Source organism: Spermophilus citellus, assembly GCF_964194105.1.
Source record: "Spermophilus citellus genome assembly, chromosome: 6".
Lineage (NCBI taxonomy): Eukaryota > Metazoa > Chordata > Mammalia > Rodentia > Sciuridae > Spermophilus > Spermophilus citellus.
Window position 1 is genome coordinate 92,342,363 of NC_138187.1, and position 21,781 is coordinate 92,364,143.

The 21,781-nt window shown below is 45.8% G+C and overlaps 1 protein-coding gene across 5 annotated transcripts in view; it reads right to left on the reverse strand.

Annotated features, from left to right (window-relative positions):
* The window catches only part of PFKP (phosphofructokinase, platelet), a 56,266-nt gene that overhangs the window by 17,234 nt on the left and 17,251 nt on the right, over nucleotides 1-21,781 (reverse strand). For 3 of the 5 annotated variants that reach the window (XM_081298420.1, XM_081298416.1, XM_081298417.1), the window contains 12 exons: nucleotides 16,924-17,001; nucleotides 14,587-14,776; nucleotides 13,037-13,202; nucleotides 11,885-11,929; nucleotides 11,557-11,665; nucleotides 8,162-8,257; nucleotides 6,660-6,752; nucleotides 5,980-6,105; nucleotides 4,266-4,330; nucleotides 3,713-3,782; nucleotides 3,334-3,480; nucleotides 582-652 (listed from right to left, as the gene is read on the reverse strand). In XM_081298420.1, the coding sequence (XP_081154546.1) occupies nucleotides 582-652; nucleotides 3,334-3,480; nucleotides 3,713-3,782; nucleotides 4,266-4,330; nucleotides 5,980-6,105; nucleotides 6,660-6,752; nucleotides 8,162-8,257; nucleotides 11,557-11,665; nucleotides 11,885-11,929; nucleotides 13,037-13,202; nucleotides 14,587-14,776; nucleotides 16,924-17,001 (1,256 nt within the window). The remainder of the gene's footprint in view (nucleotides 1-581; nucleotides 653-3,333; nucleotides 3,481-3,712; nucleotides 3,783-4,265; nucleotides 4,331-5,979; nucleotides 6,106-6,659; nucleotides 6,753-8,161; nucleotides 8,258-11,556; nucleotides 11,666-11,884; nucleotides 11,930-13,036; nucleotides 13,203-14,586; nucleotides 14,777-16,923; nucleotides 17,002-21,781) is intronic. The other 2 variants (XM_081298419.1, XM_081298418.1) reach the window with 1 other exon arrangement.

Here is a 21,781-nt window from a genome sequence, read left to right on the forward strand (position 1 = left end):
GCACCCCTGGGATTATCAAAGATGAAAAGGACTTTCACTTAATATTAAATAATACACCTCATTAGATTATCCTTCCCCCAGCTATGGGGAAACACTGAAGCATACTATAATTCAGATAAACACATTTTCACATCAAAATTACTCATGTTATTTTTTCAAGTGTGGAAATGAACCCAGAGCCGCTATGGGGTTCCCTTGTGTCATTCCCAACACCACAAACCTGCTCCAGCAAGATTTTAGTGCCTGTCACACAGCAGGTTACTACAGCCCAGTGATGATTACCTCTCTTGAAACCTCCAATGAGTTGTGCGGTTTTGCTCTTCCAAAGTATGGAATGAAGAACTGATTGGACAAAAGTGTCCAAAAGCTATGTTCTCTCTCTTTCCAAGCCCTGGGACTCACCCCCAGTTCCCAAACATAATCGGGTTCCCAGAGCGAGGACAGGTAGGTGCCCCAATGCCTCTTTGTTTAGGAATTCCTTCCAAGATATCAGAAGAGGCACCCACATCCAGCCACTCTTCTAGAACGTGCCTGTTTCTTCTTCCTTGAGAGCAGGTTGAGAGTTAAGATTTGGAAATTACCGTTTTGTCCCAAGAATGGACCCTCCTTGGCCAGTCCAACCTCCAACATCTGACCAGCCGATTTCTTTAATCTGATAGGCAAACACAAACAGCAAAGTGAGAGATAAAAGGGACTAGGGACACTTTAAAAAGGAGCTCAGATTCCTGTACCTTCAATAGGCTGCATTCCCAGGAAGATTTTGAAGCATTACAAAACCATGCTCTCAGAGTGTTGCCGAGGGAGTGAAGACCAGGACTCCCAGCTTCCACCATGTGCCTGGGTATGTCAAGTCCCTGGGGGACTCTAACATGTGCTGTGAGGGCTCCTGCCAATGTATATTTGAAATAAAGATATCATCCCACTCCAGTGTATCTATCCAGGCCCATATGCATGAACAAACGCATGTGTGTGTGTGTGTGTGTGTGTGTGTGTGTGAGAGAGAGAGAGAGAGACAGAGACAGAGACAGAGACAGAGACAGAAAAAGAGACCATAGTGGAGGGGATCCAACATAATGCTGCTGAGAACCACAAGTTGGAAGTTATAACTGCCAGTTTTGAAGGGAGTAATTCTTTTTTAAAAATTTGTTCTAATGAGTTATACATGACAGTAGAATACATTGACACATCATACTGACACATCATACATAAATAGAGTGTAACTTCTCATTCTTCTGGTTGTAAATGGGGTAGTTACAGGGGTTGGGTGATCATATACACACATAGGGTAACAATGCCTGATTCATTTTACTGTCATTCCTACCCCCACGCCCCCTCCCCTCCCTTCATTCCCCTCTGTCTAATCCAAAGTACCTCTATTCTCCCTAGCCCGCCCCCAGCCCCTTACTGTGAATTAGCATCTGCTTATCAGAGAAAACATTTGGCATTTGGTTCTTTGAGATTGGCTTAATTATTTCCATAAAGCAAAGAACAGCTTAATACTAGTAAGTCTCCCAAAGCCTCAACAGGAACAATGGCAGAGCGAGATGCCCTTGAGGATGGCAGGGTTCCTAGTCCCCTCTCTGCTGCTCAGACTAGGACAGAGGGACCCTATCTTACTGGGTGCTGTCCTTCAGCTGCCCAAGGTGGAAAGGGACTGTGGGGTGCTCCCCAGGGCTGCCAATTAGGTGACTGCACCCCACCTCTCCGCCGCTCCTGCCTCCTGGGCTGGCGCCGGCTCCTCTGGCTCTATTCTTTCAACAAGGCCCCAGACTTTGCTCCTGCTCTTGTCCTACCTCCACTCCACTGGGGAAACGCCAAGTTTGTTACGTCTATCATCTTGACGCTAAAGCCTCCCAGCTCACATCTTAGGCCACATCTCTGATGACACCTGGCCCCAGTGTCCGCCTGCTTCCTGGACATCTTTCATGAGCCTTGTTAAACCTCAGCTCCTTGTATTTCCTTGCAAGCTGGCAACCCCAGGCTTTCTCCTGCGATTAATTGCATTACTGCAGTTCTACCCCTCCCATCGGCCCAGGCCAGAGGGGAGTAACCCTTCCTCCCTTTTGTTTTCGTTCCCCACAGCTACATATTAAATGAACAAATCCCATCAACCCTGTCCTGAAAGTACATTCAGACCTTTGAAGATGTCTGTCTGTGCAGTTGCCAGAATGGACAATGTCACCAACACTTCTTGTTCCCCTCCCCACAATTAGTCTTGGTGCTCCCTGCTGTTGCCTTTGACGAACACCCAGGGATCCTGGCAAAGCCCAGCAGTTTGTACCACTCCCCTGCTGAAAACCATCCCATTTTAGCATAAAAGCTCAGCATAAAAGCCAAGCTTCTTACTCCCCACTGTCTACCAATGATGTGGCCCTAGCATCCTTTCTATCCCCACCCCTTTCTTCCACCCTTTCATTCCCCTGCTGGGCAGGATGGCCACCACCACCCTAGAATAGCAACACCTTACCTTAGGGCCTTTGCACTTCCTTTCCTCTGCCCAGGATGAGCACACCAGGCCCATAGGAGTCACCTGCCTATTCCAGACCTTTGGTCTAAAATCCAGTTCCCAGTAGCAGCTGGGCAGGACCTTCATGCAAACCCTGCTGGGCTCCATCACCCTCTTGACCCCAGTGTCTTTTCAGCACTGCTTCCAGTCTAAGAATCTAGATGGTTTACTGGATCTCTTCCTACTGTCACCTCTCTCTCAGAGGTCTGCCCTGCCCCCTGTTTAACTTCGCAGTGTAAGAATTTAACAAACAAAACAATTTGCTAGCTAGTGTCAGCTAGCATGGCTCCTGGCTGAGGTGCCTGCTCTGCAGTCCTCCTGCCCTGCTTCAGTCCCACACCAGGGAAACTGGGTTGAGTCAGTCAATGGCTCTGTGCCTTAGGTTCCTCAGTGAGATCAGGACAACATCTTAGATTTAGGTGAATGCGGAAATGAGCTAATATATGTAAATCCTGAGGAATGCGGGCCAGTGCCAGCAGGTGAGAAGGGCGCACTGTTCTTCTCATCTCACCTAGGGCTTGGCACAGCAGAGACCGTGTGCCCTGCCTGCCGGGGCCCAGTGCAGACCTGACAAATGCCTGTGATGTCACCACCACTGCCATCACCCAGCACCTTTTCAGGAAACTTGAAAACATGTCACGTGTTGGGCTTAACTTGAAGGCCCAGACTCTAACTTGGGGAAGGAGTCTCAAGCAGAAGTGACCTCTGAAGCGAAAACCTGCTGTCATCACAGTGTCACAGAATCCTGGATGACAAAGGCACCGGAAGCCTGGCCTCCCCACGTGCAGGGACAGTGTCATGTGCTTTGGGACTCCGGGGAAACTCACCTGGCCCTTGGCAAAGCCATCAAAGCCGTCATAGATAGCCAGCATCTTGTGGCCGTCTGCGATCCCCACTCGCACGGCGGAGCGCACAGCCGCGTTCATCCCAGCAGCAGGTGCCCCTACGTTGATGACAGCCACGTTGCAGTTGCTCTAGAGGAGAGGGCAGGCCCAGGTCATCAGGCATGCTGCACATCTTACACCTGGCCCACACGACGCAGGTGACCACATTCCACAGTAGCGTAAAGGTCACAGTGGGAAGGCCAGCCGCAGAGCCCAAGGATAATCCCCCAGAAGCCAACATTTAAGCTGGGGCCTGTGTGCACGAGGGCAGAAGGGCACTCAGGCCCTGGGAGGACCGGGGCACCGGAGGCCAGTCACCTACCTTTGTGATCTGATCATCAGGCAACTTGATGGCCAGTCGCTTATAGATGTTCAGGTTGCCCTCAAAGCTCCTGAAAAGAAAGGATTTTGCTGAGTGAGGGCCAAGAACACTGAACACAGCAGGAAGGAACTCACTTTGGGGGCAGGGCCCCACAGAATAATCCTACCAGATACCCTGCAAATGCCCAAGTGGCCACTTAGGGAGAGCAAGGCCCTGATGTTACACATGTCCTACAGGGAGCTTGAGAGGGCCTATGAGGCTGTCTCTTTCTACTTCAGAAACAGGCTAAGGAAAAATGGCATTCTTGGGTTCCTGCTAAGTTTCTTTTCAAAATGCAGGCAGCATGTCTCCTTGTACCTTGATCTCACTAGGGTCTGAACAACCCCTGCTAAAAACAAAACAAAACAAAAAACCACTTATTTTTCTCCACCTAGTTATCTAGGTCTTGTGCATACTGGGAAAGGATGAGCACAAGCTCTAAGCACAGTCTAGACGACCAAGCCCAAGGAATATAAATTCCTCATGAAGTAGAATGTTCTTCAAAATGTCTCACCTTCCTCGGAGTCGTACAGCATCTTTAAATCTCCTCTCATCCATCGCCTTTTGTACATCCTGGGTCTTTAAAAAGAAATAAGAAAAAATAAGGATGTGCCAAGAGTTACTATGTCTCCGGGTAGGGATTGCTGGGCGGAAAGGGTCAATGCCTCCACAGCTGGACCTTCTCAGTCTCACTTTGGATGACCGGCAGCCCCAAGATTAGGTGGCCAGGCATCCAACACTGTGGTTAGCAGTGGGACTGTCAGTGCCTGGCTATGAGCTCAGAGCCCTGGACCCACCCAGCCCAGACTGCTTCCCGAAAGAGGAAGAGGAGGTGGGACCTGTTGTTCATGGCCTCCGATGCACAAGGATTTCACTCCACAAGAGCAAAGTTAGAGGAAACCAATCTCTCAGGGAAGGTTCTGAATATTTCTCAATTTAATTCTGATAGGGAAAAGAAAAACATAGTCCCTGGCCTCTCTGGGGGCCTGTGAACGAGACCTGAGTGTGCTCACAGCAGGCAGAGGGGACAGAGGGGCTGGGGCCACACCAGTACAAAGGGTGTGACAGGAATGACAGGCTCCGGTGATCCCAGTTAACTTTAGGACCCTGGGCAAGTTACCCATTTCCCAACTTCAATCTCCTCGTCTGTAAGATAAGAGGAAAAACCCAACCCCTCTCCAAAGCTGTCTAAGGTTATTAAAAACAGACGGTTAGGAAAACACCAGACAAACTGCAGGGAACCAGCAAATGGCTCACTGTGGCCTTCAGTGACAAAACCTTAATATGATGGTTTCAAGAAGGAGCCAAGTTTTTTGTGCCACCTGGTCTCTAGGAGAACAGACACGAGACATGAGAAACAGGCTCAAAATCAACGAGCTGTGGCCTTTTAAGCCCATCACCCCTCACACGCTTCCAGACACTTCCTGTCCTCCCGTCCCCAAAGACATGGACATGAACACGCTTGCACAACATGCCCACACACATTCACACATGACCACACATTTGCACATACATACACATGACCACACACATATACAGACTTTCTTCCCTCCTGATGGCTTCGGGAAGTATATTTTTAAGGTGTATTAGGATTACTGTGCCTAAGCCCCTTGACTTAATTACTTATCCACTTCTCCATATCACGAAAGGCATTCACCTCAGGGTCAATGGAAAGACCAAAGTTACAGTCACTTTGGAAAAACAGAAGAGCAATTTCTAATGCAACTAACTTCACTGCCACCCCATCCTACTGAACAAAGGTTGAAAACTTATAACTCATTTTTCCTCCATCCTGTTTCAGACATTCCTGTGGACCAGAATGTCACTGGAAGCTCTTCCAGTGTCCCATAACACAGATCTGAATGTCCTATGGGACAAACGGACAGACAGGGAGTGACTGAAAGTGGAGAAATGCACCATACCACACCTTCTCCCTGTGAAGCGCTACGCTACATATTCCCAGCAGGACCATTTGCCTGCTCTGGTTTTCCCAGCAGACTCTGGTGCCTAGGGGCCACCTGATCCTTTCTCTTGTAGGAGGCACTCAAGGCCCCCAGAGCACACTGGTTCTTGATGGCAGACTCATCTTTGGGGATGTTACCACTGGAGTGCCACTGGGACGGCAACTCACAAACAAGAGAGTAGAGGCTGCGTGGGTTTTATACACTATGACCCACTGGTCATGGATGGGTAGCCCCTCTCCATGCCCACCCACTGGCCACACTTACCATCTGCACACACTCCACCAGGGGCAGGCGCACAGCTTGATTTCCACTCAACGACACCACGCAGGCCGGGGTCTCGGGGGTGGCCTCCAGCAGGGCAACGACCGCCTCCACTCCCATGCGACTAGCCTGGAAATGAGAGTGGGGACAAAGATGGCCCACCATCCTCTTCCACATCCTCAGCAGGAGGCACCGGTAGCCCACAGAGATCACGGCAAGGCTTTCTGCCATTTCTGTGTTCACCTTCCACCCTGCTTCCTCACCTCCAGTCCACCTCCCCATAACACGACGACTCCAGTGAGAACTGGCTAGAGGGCAGCAGGACAAGGCGAGGGAGCAGAGAGTATTCAGACCTGAGGGTCTGGACTCGGGGTTCCCGCTGTCCCCTCGGGCCAGCATGTGGAAACCTACACTCTGAACACTGCATTTCCACCTCTTGGGTTCTATTGTCCTGGTCCTTTCTGAAATGGCACACTGACTTCCCCATCAACTGAGGTGATTTTAAACTGGGAAATTCTTCTAGGAGAGCAAGTCTCAAAGGATCTTTAACCTTAGGATGCAGACTGCTGGCATCTCAAGGGATGGGCTGCCCATCAGGCTTTATGACAAACAGGTTCCTTTAAATGTCCACACATATTTCCTTCCCAGAGACCTTGTGATTGGCATCTGCCATCCTCACTTACCAAAATCCTGTCAAATGCTGAAGGGGTCCCTCCTCTCTGCACGTGTCCAAGAATAGTCACTCGAGTGTCGAATCCCAGCTGCTTCACCACAAGCTAAAGGGAAAGACTTCCATTAGAAGGTACAAAATTGTGATGTGGCACATCAGTTCAGCTGTGGAGACAGTCACTGCACTGAGGAGAGATTTCTCTACTCTTTCTTCAGAACTAAAGTCACAGATGATTGTTCCTAAAGAATGTTCAGTGGAACAGATAACAGATATTTTTTGAAATAACACTTTTGTTATCAAATACAACATATCTCCCAACTAGCTAATGAACATAACATTTATTTTCCAAAAAGCGCAATGTTTCAAGTAGCTTCTATTTCAGGTATCTATATTTTTTGAAAATGTAAGCAATTCCCCAATCACCTTCAACTTGCACAGCTGTCATCTGAATAACATCACCCAGGATTGTCAGCCCTGCACCCGAAGGAATGCCAGCTTTTGATGTGCAGAGGCAAAGTTCTCTAGGACTCAGAGTCCTCCTCTCTACCAGGAGCAGGGCTGGCTGCCTTGTGTCCATGGTCCCTTTCTGGCATAGTATTCCATGATTTAATCTCAGTTAAGTGAGAAGGAAAATCTTTGCCTTCGTTTTATGGATCACTTTTCGCAAACATTGGCAGATGTCTTTGATAGATATGGGTCAGTAATTGAATATGGATGTGCAGTGCTGGGACTGAAATCAGTGAGAGAAATGTACTGAGCCAGCCTCATGGCAGCATCCTGCCAGACCCTGCCTTTCCTCATGGCCATAAAGACACAATGACTCATGGCCAATGAGGCAGCTTGTTGAGAATGTGTTCAGCTGATGCTCCGGGTTGGGGGAGGGACTTCTGCTGCTGCAAACAGAGAAGCCCAGGTCAGCTGCCATGTGGTCAGTCCTGCTCACCCTCAGAGCAATTGATGCTCAATAGCTGGAACTTTCTTTTTTTTTTTTTTTTTTTTTTAAAGAGAGAGTGAGAGAGGAGAGAGAGAGAGAGAGAGAGAGAGAGAGAGAGAGAGAGAGAGAGAGAATTTTTAATATTTATTTTTTAGTTCTCGGCGGACACAACATCTTTGTTGGTATGTGGTGCTGAGGATTGAACCCGGGCCGCACGCATGCCAGGCGAGCGCGCTACCGCTTGAGCCACATCCAAAGCCCAATAGCTGGAACTTTCTAACCAAAAGAACATGCTTGGTCACCGTATGTCTCTCCCTATTTCTGCTGGAGCCACATAGCCTTGAGGAATATCACAAGAGAGAACAGAAGAAGTGCCGGCCTGGGAGCTGTGTGTTCCCCAGGCCATTGAAGTTACGAGTCATTAGGAAAAAAACTCTAAACTATCATGGACCAAAAAAAAAAAAAAAAAAAAAAAAGATTAGTACTATGCAGTGTTCTAGATCAAAACCCTGTCAATCATGCTAACAGCTCCTGTTTCCAGGTGCACAACAGAGTAAAAATGAGAAATTATACAAACTTACATCTTTGATTTTCTCAGAGGAAATGGGTTGATTTTGGGTATCAATTGCTCCTTCAGCCACGATGATAATATTCAGTCTTTTTTTTCGGGCACGGTTCTAAAGAAACAGAAAATGAAAATATTCGCATTCTTAACCTGTTTTTGACAACAACAAAACCATAGAAGTTTGTCCCAAAGTAAACTGGCTTATTTGTAGGCAAAAATCCTTTCAAGAAGTGCTTCCCGATGACACTGAAGGAATAAGGTAGCCTGAGTGACAACAGGGAAGGCTGGGGGTCTCCGTGGGACTTAATGGCGTAGGTGGCATTGCAAACACTGGTCAGAATTGAACCCCCAGCCAGCCAAGACAGGGGTAGAGTGCCAACTTGCTGACAGGCCACAACAGGGTGGTGGATCCCACATAGGCTGGACTCCTGAGCTGTGTCTCCCTGCAAACCACGTCTGGTCTCCTTTACACTCGGGTCTTCCTGCTACTCTCCAAGAGCCCCCATCCCCAAGACAGCCCACTCCTATTTTGGGCCAGGAATCTGCTGCCACTGCGATGAACAGGACTATGCACACACAGAGAAGTGGACGGGTGGGGTGGGAAAGGACCCTGTGACAGTCTACATCTGTAATGTCCCAAAGTTCCATGTGTTGAAGGCCTGCTCCCACCCCAAAACACCACTGGGATGTGGTGGGACATTTAAAGAGAGGCCAAGGGATAGAAATAGGTCAATGGGGGTGTTCCACGGAAGGGACACTGGGACCCTATCCCCTCCTCTGCCAGGCAGTCCTGACCATGGACTGAGACCTCTGAAACCATGAGCCAAAAATCAACCTTTCCTCCTTTAAAGTTGATTTCTTCAGGTGATTTGTCACAACAACAGAAACCTGAATAATGCAGATCCATAGCCCAGACAGAGGGTTTGGGCAGCTGTACCTTAGTGGCCACTCATGCTGTCTGGACTCTCTAGTTGGTACTGTTGGTGGCACTGTCTTAGATACTTACAGAAGTCCCTTGAGCCTATAATGAATCATAACATGTAGCAACCACTGCATGAGGGAGATTAACTCATTCTTAAGGATACATTTCTGTAAGGTCCCAAATTAAAGACCATTCTGTAGAAAGTGTCAGTGGTAGCTGTGAGGACCCCCGGCCATGACTGCAGCCAACCCTGCCAGAACCAGGGTAAGGCGGGTTGTTCTAACATGGCTCACTCTGACAACATCAGTGTTAAACTCATATTCTGTTTTCATTCTTGATGGATATGAAATGTGCTATGCTTTGAAGAATTTGCTATGCAGAAGCAACTTCTTATGGGTTCAAAGTACAGAGTGATAACTTCAGCCTTGCTTAAAAGAGAAAAAGCAGAGATGATAACAATTTCCATAAATAACTGGTTGGCTAAACAACCATCCAACACACCATTCTGGACTGATTACAAACCACAGTCCTCAGGACACTGAGGTGGGAAGACAGCCTCCTTGCCTCTGTCATTTATAGATCACCTCCTTGTCCTGTACCTGGATTGGACGAATGCATTCACTGACTCTGCAAAATCACTAAGGATTTTGCAAATTACAGCAGAGAAACTGGATGCAGGAAGGTGAGGTTACTTGTCCTAAACCACCCGTTGAGTGGTAGAGCCAAGGTTTCAACCTAGGAATTCTGATGTCTCAGAAAGGTGTAATAAATTTTATATTAAAATACATACAGCTTGGAGACATTTGAGGGCTTGTTTCTTAGGCTAATTTATTTTTTCAAAATATTGGAAAAAATTCTTGCAGTGGGGCATTGATGATCAATTAAGAATAAATGACAAAATGATATCAAGTGTTTCCAAATATGGATTACTTCAGACCATCAGTCCTGTCTCTGCCAAAGCCTAAGATGGATGCCAGTGTCCCTCCTCTGGTCATACCTGACAGTGCAGTGTATAAGTGTGGAATTCAATTAGATTTGTTGATGAGACAACACAGTTTAATCACCTGCAAATATGAGGGAAGTATCTAGAAAACAAATGACTGAACCAATCTTATTGTAGACTTTCTTTCTAACCAGCCTCCCAGAGTCTTCCTTGAAGGGCTATCATTGGACCTGTGTCCTACAATGTCACTGAGGATCAGGCCAGATACCTGACTGGCCAAGCTCACTGAGCACAGAGATCTCAGAAGAAAAGTCCTGTATAATTCATTGCATATTCCCCAGGGCCCAGTGAACATGCCTGTTAAAAGGAGTAGGACCTACATCTCATGAAATCCAAGCCCAATGAAGATGCTGCTTACATCCCCTGGGTCAGAACCAGGTACCAGGGAACCTCTTCCTCAAATGGTAGTATTTGTACTATGTCAACTAACAGCTTGAACTTCAAAAGGATGCATGATTTCCCCTAGCTACAGTTCAGCTTTACTCAATAGTTTTTAACGTAGGCTCTTGTGTCAAAGCCTTACTGAACACGTGGCCATTCTCACAGGCACTATGTATGCACTTGCTGAATACAACTAAATTTGGTCTGTGACACGGTGCTTGCACAATTTACCTATTGAACAATTAATAACGATTATAAAAATAAGAGAAGGAAGGCAGGCATTGTGGCACACACCTATAATCTCAATGACTCAGGAGGCTGAGGAAGGAGAATTGCAAGTTCGAGGCCAGCCTCAGCAACTTAGCAAGACACTGTTTCAAAATAAAATAAAAGGCTGGGAGTGTGGCTCAGTAATAGAGGGCCCCTGGACTCTATCCCTAGTACTACAAAATAGATGGGGGATTAACCCACATATTGAGATGCTATCCTAAAAGCTAATCATAGTCTTAAGTGAGACCTCTAATACCTTAAGTATTAAGCCTTCTTGGAGGCAAACAAGCCACACTAACAGCCATAGTATGAGAGATAAATGTGCAGCTCACTTTGGACAGAGGAAGAAAGAAGCCTGGCTCATGTCAATCAGCAAACAGGCAAACCTCCAGATCCCATACCTTGGAGAAGGAAATGCCACAATACCTGACTCCTAGTGTTCTGGGGAAACTAAAACTGGAGAGGTGAACAAGGGTCTGTTCACGCTTGGGCACACAGAGGTAGCAAAGCCAACAAACAGATTCTCTTTCCAAATCTGGCTTCCTTTAATAGCCATAATCCCATGGAATTCACTTCTCAAACTAGGATCACTACCTTGAATGAAAAGCAACCAAGTGCTATGCTAGCTGCTCCCTCCTGGCACTTCAGGAGGAGACAGACACGTGGACAGCCCACAGAGGAGGCTTCTCTGCAACAGGCTTTGCTTTGTTTAATATCAGCAAGTTTTCACTTGTTTAAAGAGCTGTCCAATTTGGCAATCCCAAAGGCCATTACAGATCCTAACTAAAGCAACAGCCAGAATCCCCCGGCCATGCATGGCAAAATCACCAATTACCTCTGAGAGTTTGACGCACATGTTTTCCTCCCAGCCCTCTTCTGGTGGAGACTCTGGGAGGAATACCCAGTCTGCTCCGCAGGCCAAGGCACTCACCAAGGCCAAGTACCTACATAAAACAAAATGACAGGATGAATACACGGAGCAGGAACCTTCCAGCCGGCCTACCACAGGCACCCAAGCACAACAACAAGCTAGGTCAGATGTCACACTGGACTTGAACCAGGAGATGCTGGCTTCTCTGGGAGCCACACAATATGGGGTGGAGGACGTTGGAGGAGACAAATGAAAGGTGTTTTCCACTTAAATCGTGTCTGCAGATACATACCCACAGTGTCTCCCCATCACTTCTAGAACGAAGGTCCTCTGGTGGCTGGAAAGATATAAAGGGAAAATCCAGTCACCTCCACTGGGAACAGTATGGAAAGTGAACAGAAAAGTGCTCTTCCAGCCAAGTGAGACAAAGTCTGCTGCCTAATGATGGCAGGTACCCAAGCTTCCAAAAAATGACTCATTTTCTACAAAAGAAAATGCCACTATAACAGTATTTCAGACTCTTATGAGCAGAGGGGCATAAGGAGCAATTGCAAGTTCTAAGCACGTACTCTACACCTGCTGCTTGAGCCTAAGACTAACTTACACATTTGTTCTATGCTCTTTCAAAGGTGATGATGTGCTGGGCAAAGTCAGGTGCTTCTGTCAAGAACCATAGCTGGATCCCAAGTAAAGTCATGAGTGCACAGATCAGCTCCATGAACACCCAATGACTACTGTCTCTCCAAGGAATGCAAGAGCCAACTGCTCTGAGCAATCCCTCCACACCTGAAGAGATGAAGTGGTTTCCTAGGTGTCTACTACATTCACACCTGGTCTGCAATAGAGGCAAACAGGACAGGTACAGGAGGACTTGGGAGGCCCTACCCTCTGGGTACTTTTCCAAAGTTCCAAGTCTCAAGCTTCTCATCCTTAAAATGGGAGGCACTTGCCCTATTTCTTATTCCACATGGTTTTTATGAATAGTGCTTCAGGAACTCTCAGCCGCCCTGAAGTGACGGGTAATACCCTGCCATGAGTTTGGGCAGGCTCGGCTAAGCTGATGTGGCTCTATATTCCTATCAACTGCAGGTTGGAATCCCAGGCACAAGGTAATGCCTCCTCACTTTCCAACAAGTTCACTCGCTCCATCGCTTTACCTGCAAGCTATTCCTTCAAGGAAATTTTGGGCAAGGCTTTGGATAATTTAATTTTGTTGTCTAATTTTTCTCCCACAAGTGCATTTCCTTCTATGATCAGATTTTTTTTTAAAGCAATATTTTAAGATTTAAAGTGAAAAGTAAACCAGAGAACAACTCTCTGTGCTTGGAAATGCACCATATTGACAGCCCCCCATAGCACCTTCGGCACAGCCAGCAGTAGTGTGTGAGCGCTGGCACATCACGTGCCTACAGTCAACACCCCTGGTTCCTGCAGGGAATTTTACCTCTGGGCAGTGGTCATGATGGCATCAATGACTTCCATAATCCTGTGCAAGGCAGAGTCCGTGCCGATGGTCATGTCTGTGCCACAGAAGTCGTTGTCGATGGAACCCACCATGCCCACCACGTTAAGGTAAGAGTACTTCGTCACGGCTTCCTCACTGATCTTACCTGCGTTAGAAACAAGCAACACAGTTAAGAGCTGCCCAGGAACTAGGCAGACGGCCACAGGTAAAGAGAGCAAGGATTCTACACTTTTCTCTTCATTGTTTCCTCAGAAATATATGCAGCCTGCATCTGTAGACTTAAGGAAAGAAAAGCCAGACAGAGCCAGAAGTCATCACAGAAGCGTGAGTGGGCACAGGGCACTTAACAAGAGCACCGAATTACAGAAATGAAAAGACCCACGTGTTGCAATCAGTACGTATGAACCTCTATTTTCCCTAGCAACACCTTTGGAGAATGACATCACTATGAACAAGGTGACACTACAATCTCATAATTAAGTACTGAGACACAAATGCCAGCTTCACGTTCCTTTCTCATGGCTCCACAGGGAGCTAGCGAGTTGGTGGGTATCCACCTACCTAGCGCTCTCTGGACAGACTCACCTGGATCAGGCAGTTCTGCAAAAAAATAAATTAGAATGGCCAAAGGAGCAAGGACAGGCTTTGGCCTGGACTCATGGTCACTATTCCTACTCTGTGCTACCAACAGACCTGTATTAGATCAGACAAGGTGGACGGCAGGATGCGGGAGGCCCTCGCCACCTCTGGCCTGGTGGTAATGCTCCATTCCTAAGTACAAACCTGAGCACAAATGCGTGAGCTCACCTTCACATCTTTCATGCAGTTGCTACCAGCCTGAGCAATACACACTTTCATATCACACATCATATCATACAAAACCAACTGTGAAAGAGAGAAAGCTACAGGATACACAGGGTTCTCCAAAGTCCTTTCCTAGGTAGCATCAAAGGTGACTGAGGATGACAAGATGGCAGATCGTCATCGTCTAAACTCCTGCAACAACTCAGGTTTAAGTGACCCCAGCAGAGCCAGTGGAATGTACCATGGTGGCTCAAAGGGTGGAAGCTGGTGTCTGAGGGCTGGCGTGAGTCCCAACCATTCCCATAGCTGTGCGCTTCCCGTCACCTCTGACTCCTCATCTGTAAAACTGAGATAAGGTAAAAACCTATCTCAGATGATTGCTGTGGGAATTCCACAGGACTATCTATGTAAAAGGCTGACTGCTTCCCAGCACACAGTAAGGCTTACCATCATCACTGCTATTATTTGAGAAACACAATTTAAATCCTGAAATGACAAGCTGTAAGAACCACCACAATGATGCCCAATCTACTTGGCTACAGTTAAGAGGCTCACACAGAAAAAAGGACCCATAAATGTGCACAATTGCTATTTGTCCGTCATACACAAAATAAAACTTTTACAAAGGCAAAATGTTTGCATTTCAAATCTCACTAAAGGCCAGGGAAGATGAATGGGGAAAACAGAAGCTCCAGAGACCAGCATGAGCAGACAGGGAAATGTACCATTCCTGGCCAACTCCTCCAGCAGTCCGCTCCACTCCTTCCGGAAGATGTTGGCCCCTGTGAGGCTTCCGTCCCCACCGATCACGCACAGGTTGGTAATGCCCCACTGGACCAAGTTACCAGCAGCCTGTAAGCGACCTTCTCGAGTGTGAAAGGCTTTGCAACGGGCACTGCCAATAATCGTCCCACCCTGGAAAAGATAAAATCATATGTATTGATCTCCTTTCAACTGGACAGAAGGCCAGATGGATCAGCACATGCAGACTGATGAGTAAACATGGGACTTTCAATTTACACTTTCCTTGTTGGCATGTCTCCTCAGCCCACTGTGAAAGTTGGTGATTTTCTCATTTTTAGTCCCATATTGGAATTATGTGGTGAAAGACACAGGTGTCATGCCCAGAGTGGCCAAGAAGGTGTGGAGCTGAAGACAAATGCAGCCACGGACCAAGTATGCAGAGCATTTGAAAGTCTGTGGTGTCACCACAGCTGTCCAGCAGGCCTGTGTGGAAGCTGTACCCACAGCAGGTGAGTGTGACCAGGTGCACACAGAATGGGATGCAGCCACCACGTGATCACCAGCCATAACCCGAGAAGCAACTTGTGCTGCTGCTTCCAGGTGACCAAGGCTCCTTCCCTGAGTCAGGTTGCACCACAGGTTCAAGTAACACCAACGGGAACCCGAGAAACAGAGACCAGTTTTTGCATTACATCCCTCCACCCTTTTCAGAGGCTAAATCTGAAATCTGATCCCTCAAACTTCCAAGAGAGATAAATCATGACTTCTCATACTTAGCTGTTCAAAAAACTGAGGATGGTGTGTTTGTAGCATTTGGAGAAATGTAAGAGTCCTTTAAATAACAAACACAATTATAAGAACTCCAGTTTGGACCAGCTGCCTCAAGTATCTGCTGGTGCTTAGGAACAGTGTCATCTCCGGACTGCGCAGACTTCTACTGGGACATGGCTTCCTGAAGTCCTGGCGCTCACATGCTGGTATTCGTCTGGACACCCCCAAGAGTGTACTGTATAACTCACATCAGTTTATGAAGACCCATTTTAAACCACACAAATGCACGTTCTTTCTACATTAAAATCGCCATCATTTAATTGGCCAAAGCATTATGAGAAAGTTCCCAATTTTGAAACTCTATTCATTAACAGCACCAAGAGTGATCCTGGTCTCACAATGCTAGTTCTAAGTGTGACTGCGACAGTATACAACCTGGCTCCCTCCGAGGCAGGCCTGGGGTGGGAGGGGCAGAGGTCAAAGCAGGGTATGCTGGCTCTCTGGACTTTCACTTGACAGAGAGCAGCTGGAGGATTCTGTGACTTTTTACACCTGGAAGAAGAGTCAAATACCCAGAAATACCAAGGTTGGAGAGATAAGAGGGACAGAGCCATTCCCACCCTCACCAGCACCCTCCAACCCAGTAAGCACCTCCTATTATCCTGTCTCAGTCACAATGGCAGAATGGAAAGTTCTTCTCTGTGGAATTCAGCTGACACAACCGGAAGTCTTACAAGTATTGTTCTATCTAATTACTGATGGCTGTCAAAAGTTCCTTCACTTTTTGTCCAGGCACAGCAGAGCTAGGTGCAGACTGAGTCGTTGGCTAACATTACAATGTACATTCCACCAGCATCTTCTGAGCCAATGTGCTAGTTTGGTTTCTAATAAAAAGTACTCAAAATGAGTCATAGCATTAGTCTACACATTGTAAAAAACCAAACCACAAATTACGGGCATTTCATGAAGTCTATTCTTTTCCACTTTTTAACTTGGAGCCTTCGCTGAGCTGAAATGTTCCAGGAAGGTATTAGATTTAATCTCAGAGTAAACAACTATTCCCCCCTGCAGTGGAGATCACCTCTTCCTTGTGCACTGCCTGATCTAGACCACAACAGTGATGCAGGCTCCCCATTAAAGCTGTAGCCCTCGGGGCTCCCAGGCTTTGTTATATCCAGTGCCAAGGGACATGCAAAAACCTAATGAGCACAGAGATTTGCCACTGAACACACAGCACCAACACAACAAAGTCACCTCAATTATAGTCTTATCTAAAAAAAAAAAAAAAAAATCCAGTTGCAGGGCCACAGGAAAACAGGCAATGACACACTCTGTATCACGGCCACTTCCTGGGTTTACATTATGGAGAGTTTCTTATTTTTTAAAATTTAATTAAATGGCAAATTAATAATGTTTTCATTTGATGAAAGCAGTAAGGAAATCACTAACAGAAGTCAGCACATAAATGTGTTTTCAGTGTTACTGAAGCCCAAGTAGAAAAGGTATCAAACTAAAACAGTTCCTCAGAGAGACATCGTGGTACCTACCACTTGTAGGATGCTGGACACGCTCTCCCATTTGGCTTCCACAATGTTAGAGCCTCCATCCACCATGCCTTGGTAGCCCTGGGCGAGAAAATACAGGAGGTCTTAAAAGTGGGTTGAACTTTGCAGTGACATTAATTGATCCCCAAATTACACAAAATGGAATCACAAATGGCCACAAATATAGTTTCCCCCACACATAAAGGTTAGAAGACAGCACGATACTTGCACTAGATGATAGTATTACACTGTAATGAAGCCTCTGAAGTTACCCTTTAATAATGGAAGCTTTTTCCCAGACTTATCCAAACAGAAAATCTGGGAATAAAGTGTTTTGCCTACTATTCCCTAGTTCTTAGTTCTTAGGAAAAGGGACACATTTATTGTGAGTGTTCATAACTTGACACAAACTCACACAAACTGTTCACCAACACATTGCACACGTCAAAGCATCTTGTCAGGGTCCCAATTTGCCAAGGCACTTCCAGGCTGATTAGAGATCTATTAAAGTTTTTTTTTGTTTTTGTTTTTGTTTTTTAAAGCGTAGGTGAATAATAATTCAACCTGTCTGATCTTGCCATTAGTGAAAATTATACTGCTTACATCCCCAAACATAGCATGACACACATTTTAAAAAGTGACATATTTTCCAAAAATAATCTGATTATTTTACATAAAGAAAACAAAAAGTAAAAAAGAATGACTCAATCAGCAATTAGCATAGCATTCAAAGGTCTCTTCATTGTACACATGTGGTAAGTTGCTAGGAAATGACTCATTCTTCAATTTACAAAGTCATCACCGGATGTAACATTTGAAAAGTAACTAACTGCTAACTGCAGTGTTAAACTGTCTTTAGGAATAAAGAGATGTTACCAAATTGTGGTCTAATTTTAACCAAATGTATTATAATGTATTCAGATGAGTTTTTTCCTAATGAAATTTCCCTGGAAGGCTACATACTTATTTTAACATAGCAAAATATTTTCTGCGACTTTTGGAATTTGTCTGCCAAGGCGGTTCTATGACTCATGTAAGACAAAAAAAAAAAAACAAAAACAAAAAACAATACCTTGAAGACTATGTTTAGCTTTTGACTGAAAAACAAAAATATTATCTGTCTTGTGGTGGTCCCTAGTTCATAAGTGGAATCTAAGAGACCTGCATGGCAGCGCCCAACCTACTGTCCTGCAGAAGTTTTAATGCAAGTCACTTGTTCACATCTAAGAACACGTCACAGACTCCAAAGTCATTTCAATTTCTTGTTTGAAAACCTTTTGAGCAATGTCAGAATAAGCATTAGTAACCATCTAACTGATCACTTAGGAGACACTACTTTCTTCTTCTTTTTCTTGCATATATATCTTTTAGTTGTAAATGGACACAATACCTTTATTTTATTTTTATGTGGTGCTGAGGATCGAACTCAGTGCCTCACACATGCTAGGCAAGAACTCTACCACTGGGGCTGGGGATGTGGCTCAAGCGGTAGCAGGCTCGCCTGGCATGCGTGCGGCCCCGGGTTCGATCCTCAGCACCACATACCAACAAAGATGTTGTGTCCGCCGAGAACTTAAATAAATAAATAAATAAATAAATAAATAAATTCTCTCTCTCTAAAAAAAAAAAATAATAATAGTGATGGAGTGGCCCATGAAGGCTTCTCGAAGGTGTGACTGTTTAAAAAAAAAAAAAAAAAAAAAAAAAAGAACTCTACCACTGAGCCACAACACCAGCCCAGACACTGCTTTCTTTAGAAATAGTTTGGGCCAGTATTTTCAGGCATTTGTTGAATCTGCCATAAACAGAAAAAGAGCTACTCCAGCTGTAGATGGCTTTCTCTTTTTTAAGAAAGATAGATATATGTTTTTTTTTTTTTTTTTAATTAAAGACCCAGAGGAAATTTATGGGCTGGTGTTATAGCAAAATACCTCTTCTTCCAGAAATTTTGTTCAGTGCATCCGTGCCTCTTAATTGGATGGAGCTTGTTTTTCCAATCTGATTTCCTGAATTCTTCAGTCAATAATTGTTTGATCAGCAAACATTCCAGCCACAACTGAAAAACAAGCTGCTGAAAATGATGCACTTTGAAAGCATTTTTCTAGATGCTGTTACAACTGACTTCCTGTGAATGTAGTTATTGCATTCAAAGATTTATCCATGGGCTTTGATGCTTCCATGTGTACACATTTTCTGTTAGTTTGCTAGTACTAGGACTCCCCCAGTTTATATCTGAATAAACCAAAGCATTTCACTTACAGAACTTGAGAGTGAGCACACAGGGCCCTCTGAATGGCTATGTGGGCTGCCTAATGGCTCCGCAGTCTTACCTTATTCAAGACTAGGCACTCAATAAAACGGGGCAGCAGAAAGTTCTCTGTCAGTGATTTTCAAAGTTGAGAGCTGTGACTTTCTTTTTTCCCCCAAGGGAATGCATATGTAGAACCTGAGATTGGAGAGTTCCTCCCCCACATGCTCACCTTTCCACTAGGGATCTAAAGAAATGCTCTTGTCCAGAGACCTGAACAGTTATCCCATAAAAGTGTGCACATTATTCCATGGAAAATTCCAACAGAGAAAGAAGCCTTAGGAGATGTCCTTGATAAGACTTCGCTCTAGAATAGGCTGAACACAGCAAACCATTATGTAGTCCTGTACTTGGCACTTTGGAAAACAAATAATATGGTAACATGGTTAATTTAGCCCTCTGGCACTATTCGAGTCCTTTCAGTCAAAGCTAACAGTACACAGCCTCAGTGGTTACAATAGCAAGAAGAGACAGGTCACCTTCCTCCCAGAGAGAGGCTATCTTACAACTCAAAGGGGGCTCCCCCAGCCCCACAGCGACAAAGGTGGCAGTGGAAGTGACAGAGGCAGGGGAAGGAGCTCATGATCATTTGCAATTTAAAAATGCTAACTGTGATGAAACTGGCTGAAGCTCCCAGCAACAGGGAGCATGACATCGCGGGCTGTCGAGGACATGTCACCAGAGACAAATCTCACTTGAAGAATTTACCCTAAGTGCTGGCATGCAGTGAGCATTCAATAAAAGAAAATGCTCATCCTGTAATTATGACAATGTCCCAGGACATGCACTGGCCCGTATTGCAGTGGAAAGGTAATAAGGCATGCGTCAGAGACCTAGGTCACACAGGCTTTTTGTGAATCGATTTAAGCAACTTAAGCAATGCAGTCACCATGCCCGCGTGTTAGTGGTGGGATAGCCCACCCCCCGCAGACAGTGGTGGGAAGCAGTAGCACAGGCAGCAACGCAGAGGGACACACTCAACGGGGACAGTCGTTTTCCAGCAGACACAGTGGCTAAGCAGCTTCGGCATCAATGAAGTTAAAAGAAAAACAGTTACATTTAAAACATCAAAGAGACATGCCTGAATGACACACCACAGGCACGTCTGGAATTTTCAGCATGGCTGGGGGAAGGTGGAGGTCAGTGTCAGGAATGGGAGGGGTGAGATGGAGCACAGACATGTCCCTACAAGGTCAGCCCAGTCAAGGCCTGGTGTCTTTTCACCAGCTACCCCTGCACACATATTCCAAGAGCACGGGTGTTATCTGGATTCCAGCATGTCTACAGAGAAGTCACCTCACAAGCTCTCCTCCAGTGGCTGGCATACAGAGGCTAGAGAGGGGGCAGCAGCACTTCTGAGCAAAGCAGGGGGCAGGTGCATGGGAAAGACTTTTGTGAGTCTGTCACAGGGTGGCATTTCTCACTTTTAAACACTGGAGAGCAGGGTGGTGCTTCTTATCCCAGACAGCGTTTCCTCTGGTAAGGAGGGGGCTCCATTAGGAAAAGAAAATGATACCAATCTATTAATTAAAACTTCTTTATTAGTGTATTAAGTCAAGTCACAATGCTCAGGACTGAACAAGGGACACTACATTTACATGCTGATTATTCAAGCTCATGGCAGATGGCCAGTTGGGGTGAACCTGGGCCTTCAAAGAGAAAGCTGGAAGCTGAGATGGAAGGGGGTACCCTGAGCCCTGAGGCCACAGGGAGGGGAAAAGGTGCTACCACAGCAGCTCTGGAGACTACAGGATTACCTGCCCATGCCCTTATTCCTTTACTGTAAGAAGGGTTTACACAGACACATTTACAATCTGCTCTTTTTAATAACAGTAAGATTAAGCAGTTAAAGTGACGGGATTACTCCTAGTTTTTATTTCAGGGTGTGCAAGAGGAGAGATGAACACTGATAATATTTACAAATGGCTATTTATGAGTAGCATCAAACTAGTTTCTTTTTAAAACGAGAGACTTTTGGGTCATATTTAATGGTTCTTTTTAAATCTGCAAAATAGCTTTTGACAACAGGATATTAAACCCATATATCAAACTAAACTCAAGGAGACAGCCCTCTTCTGCAGGGTCTTCTTGCAGTCACAGAGGCTATCTGGGGGGCAGCTAAGGGTCAATTCCTACTCAGTGTGACCCACCCTAACCATGGCAGTCGGCTGGACACAGCCTTGGCCACAAACCATTGTTCTTGCATCGCCAAGAAGCTAAAGGCTTCCATACCTTTAAGGAAAAACCCTAGCTTAAAGGGAAGAACAAGAAGGAGTCAATGCCAAATGTCTTCTTTGATATAAGGAGAGTAACTAAGAACAGAGTAGGGAAGAAGAGCATGAGAAGATCAATAACATTAAACAGGGATGAGAGGTGGGAGGGACAGGGAGAGAGAAGGCAAATTGCTTGGAAATGGAAGGAGACCCTTAGGGTTATACAAAATTACATACAAGAGGAAGTGAGGGGAAAGGGAAAAATAATACAAGGGGGAGAAATGAATTACAGTAGAGGGGGTAGAGAGAGAAGAGGGGAGGGGAGGGGAGGGGAGGGGGA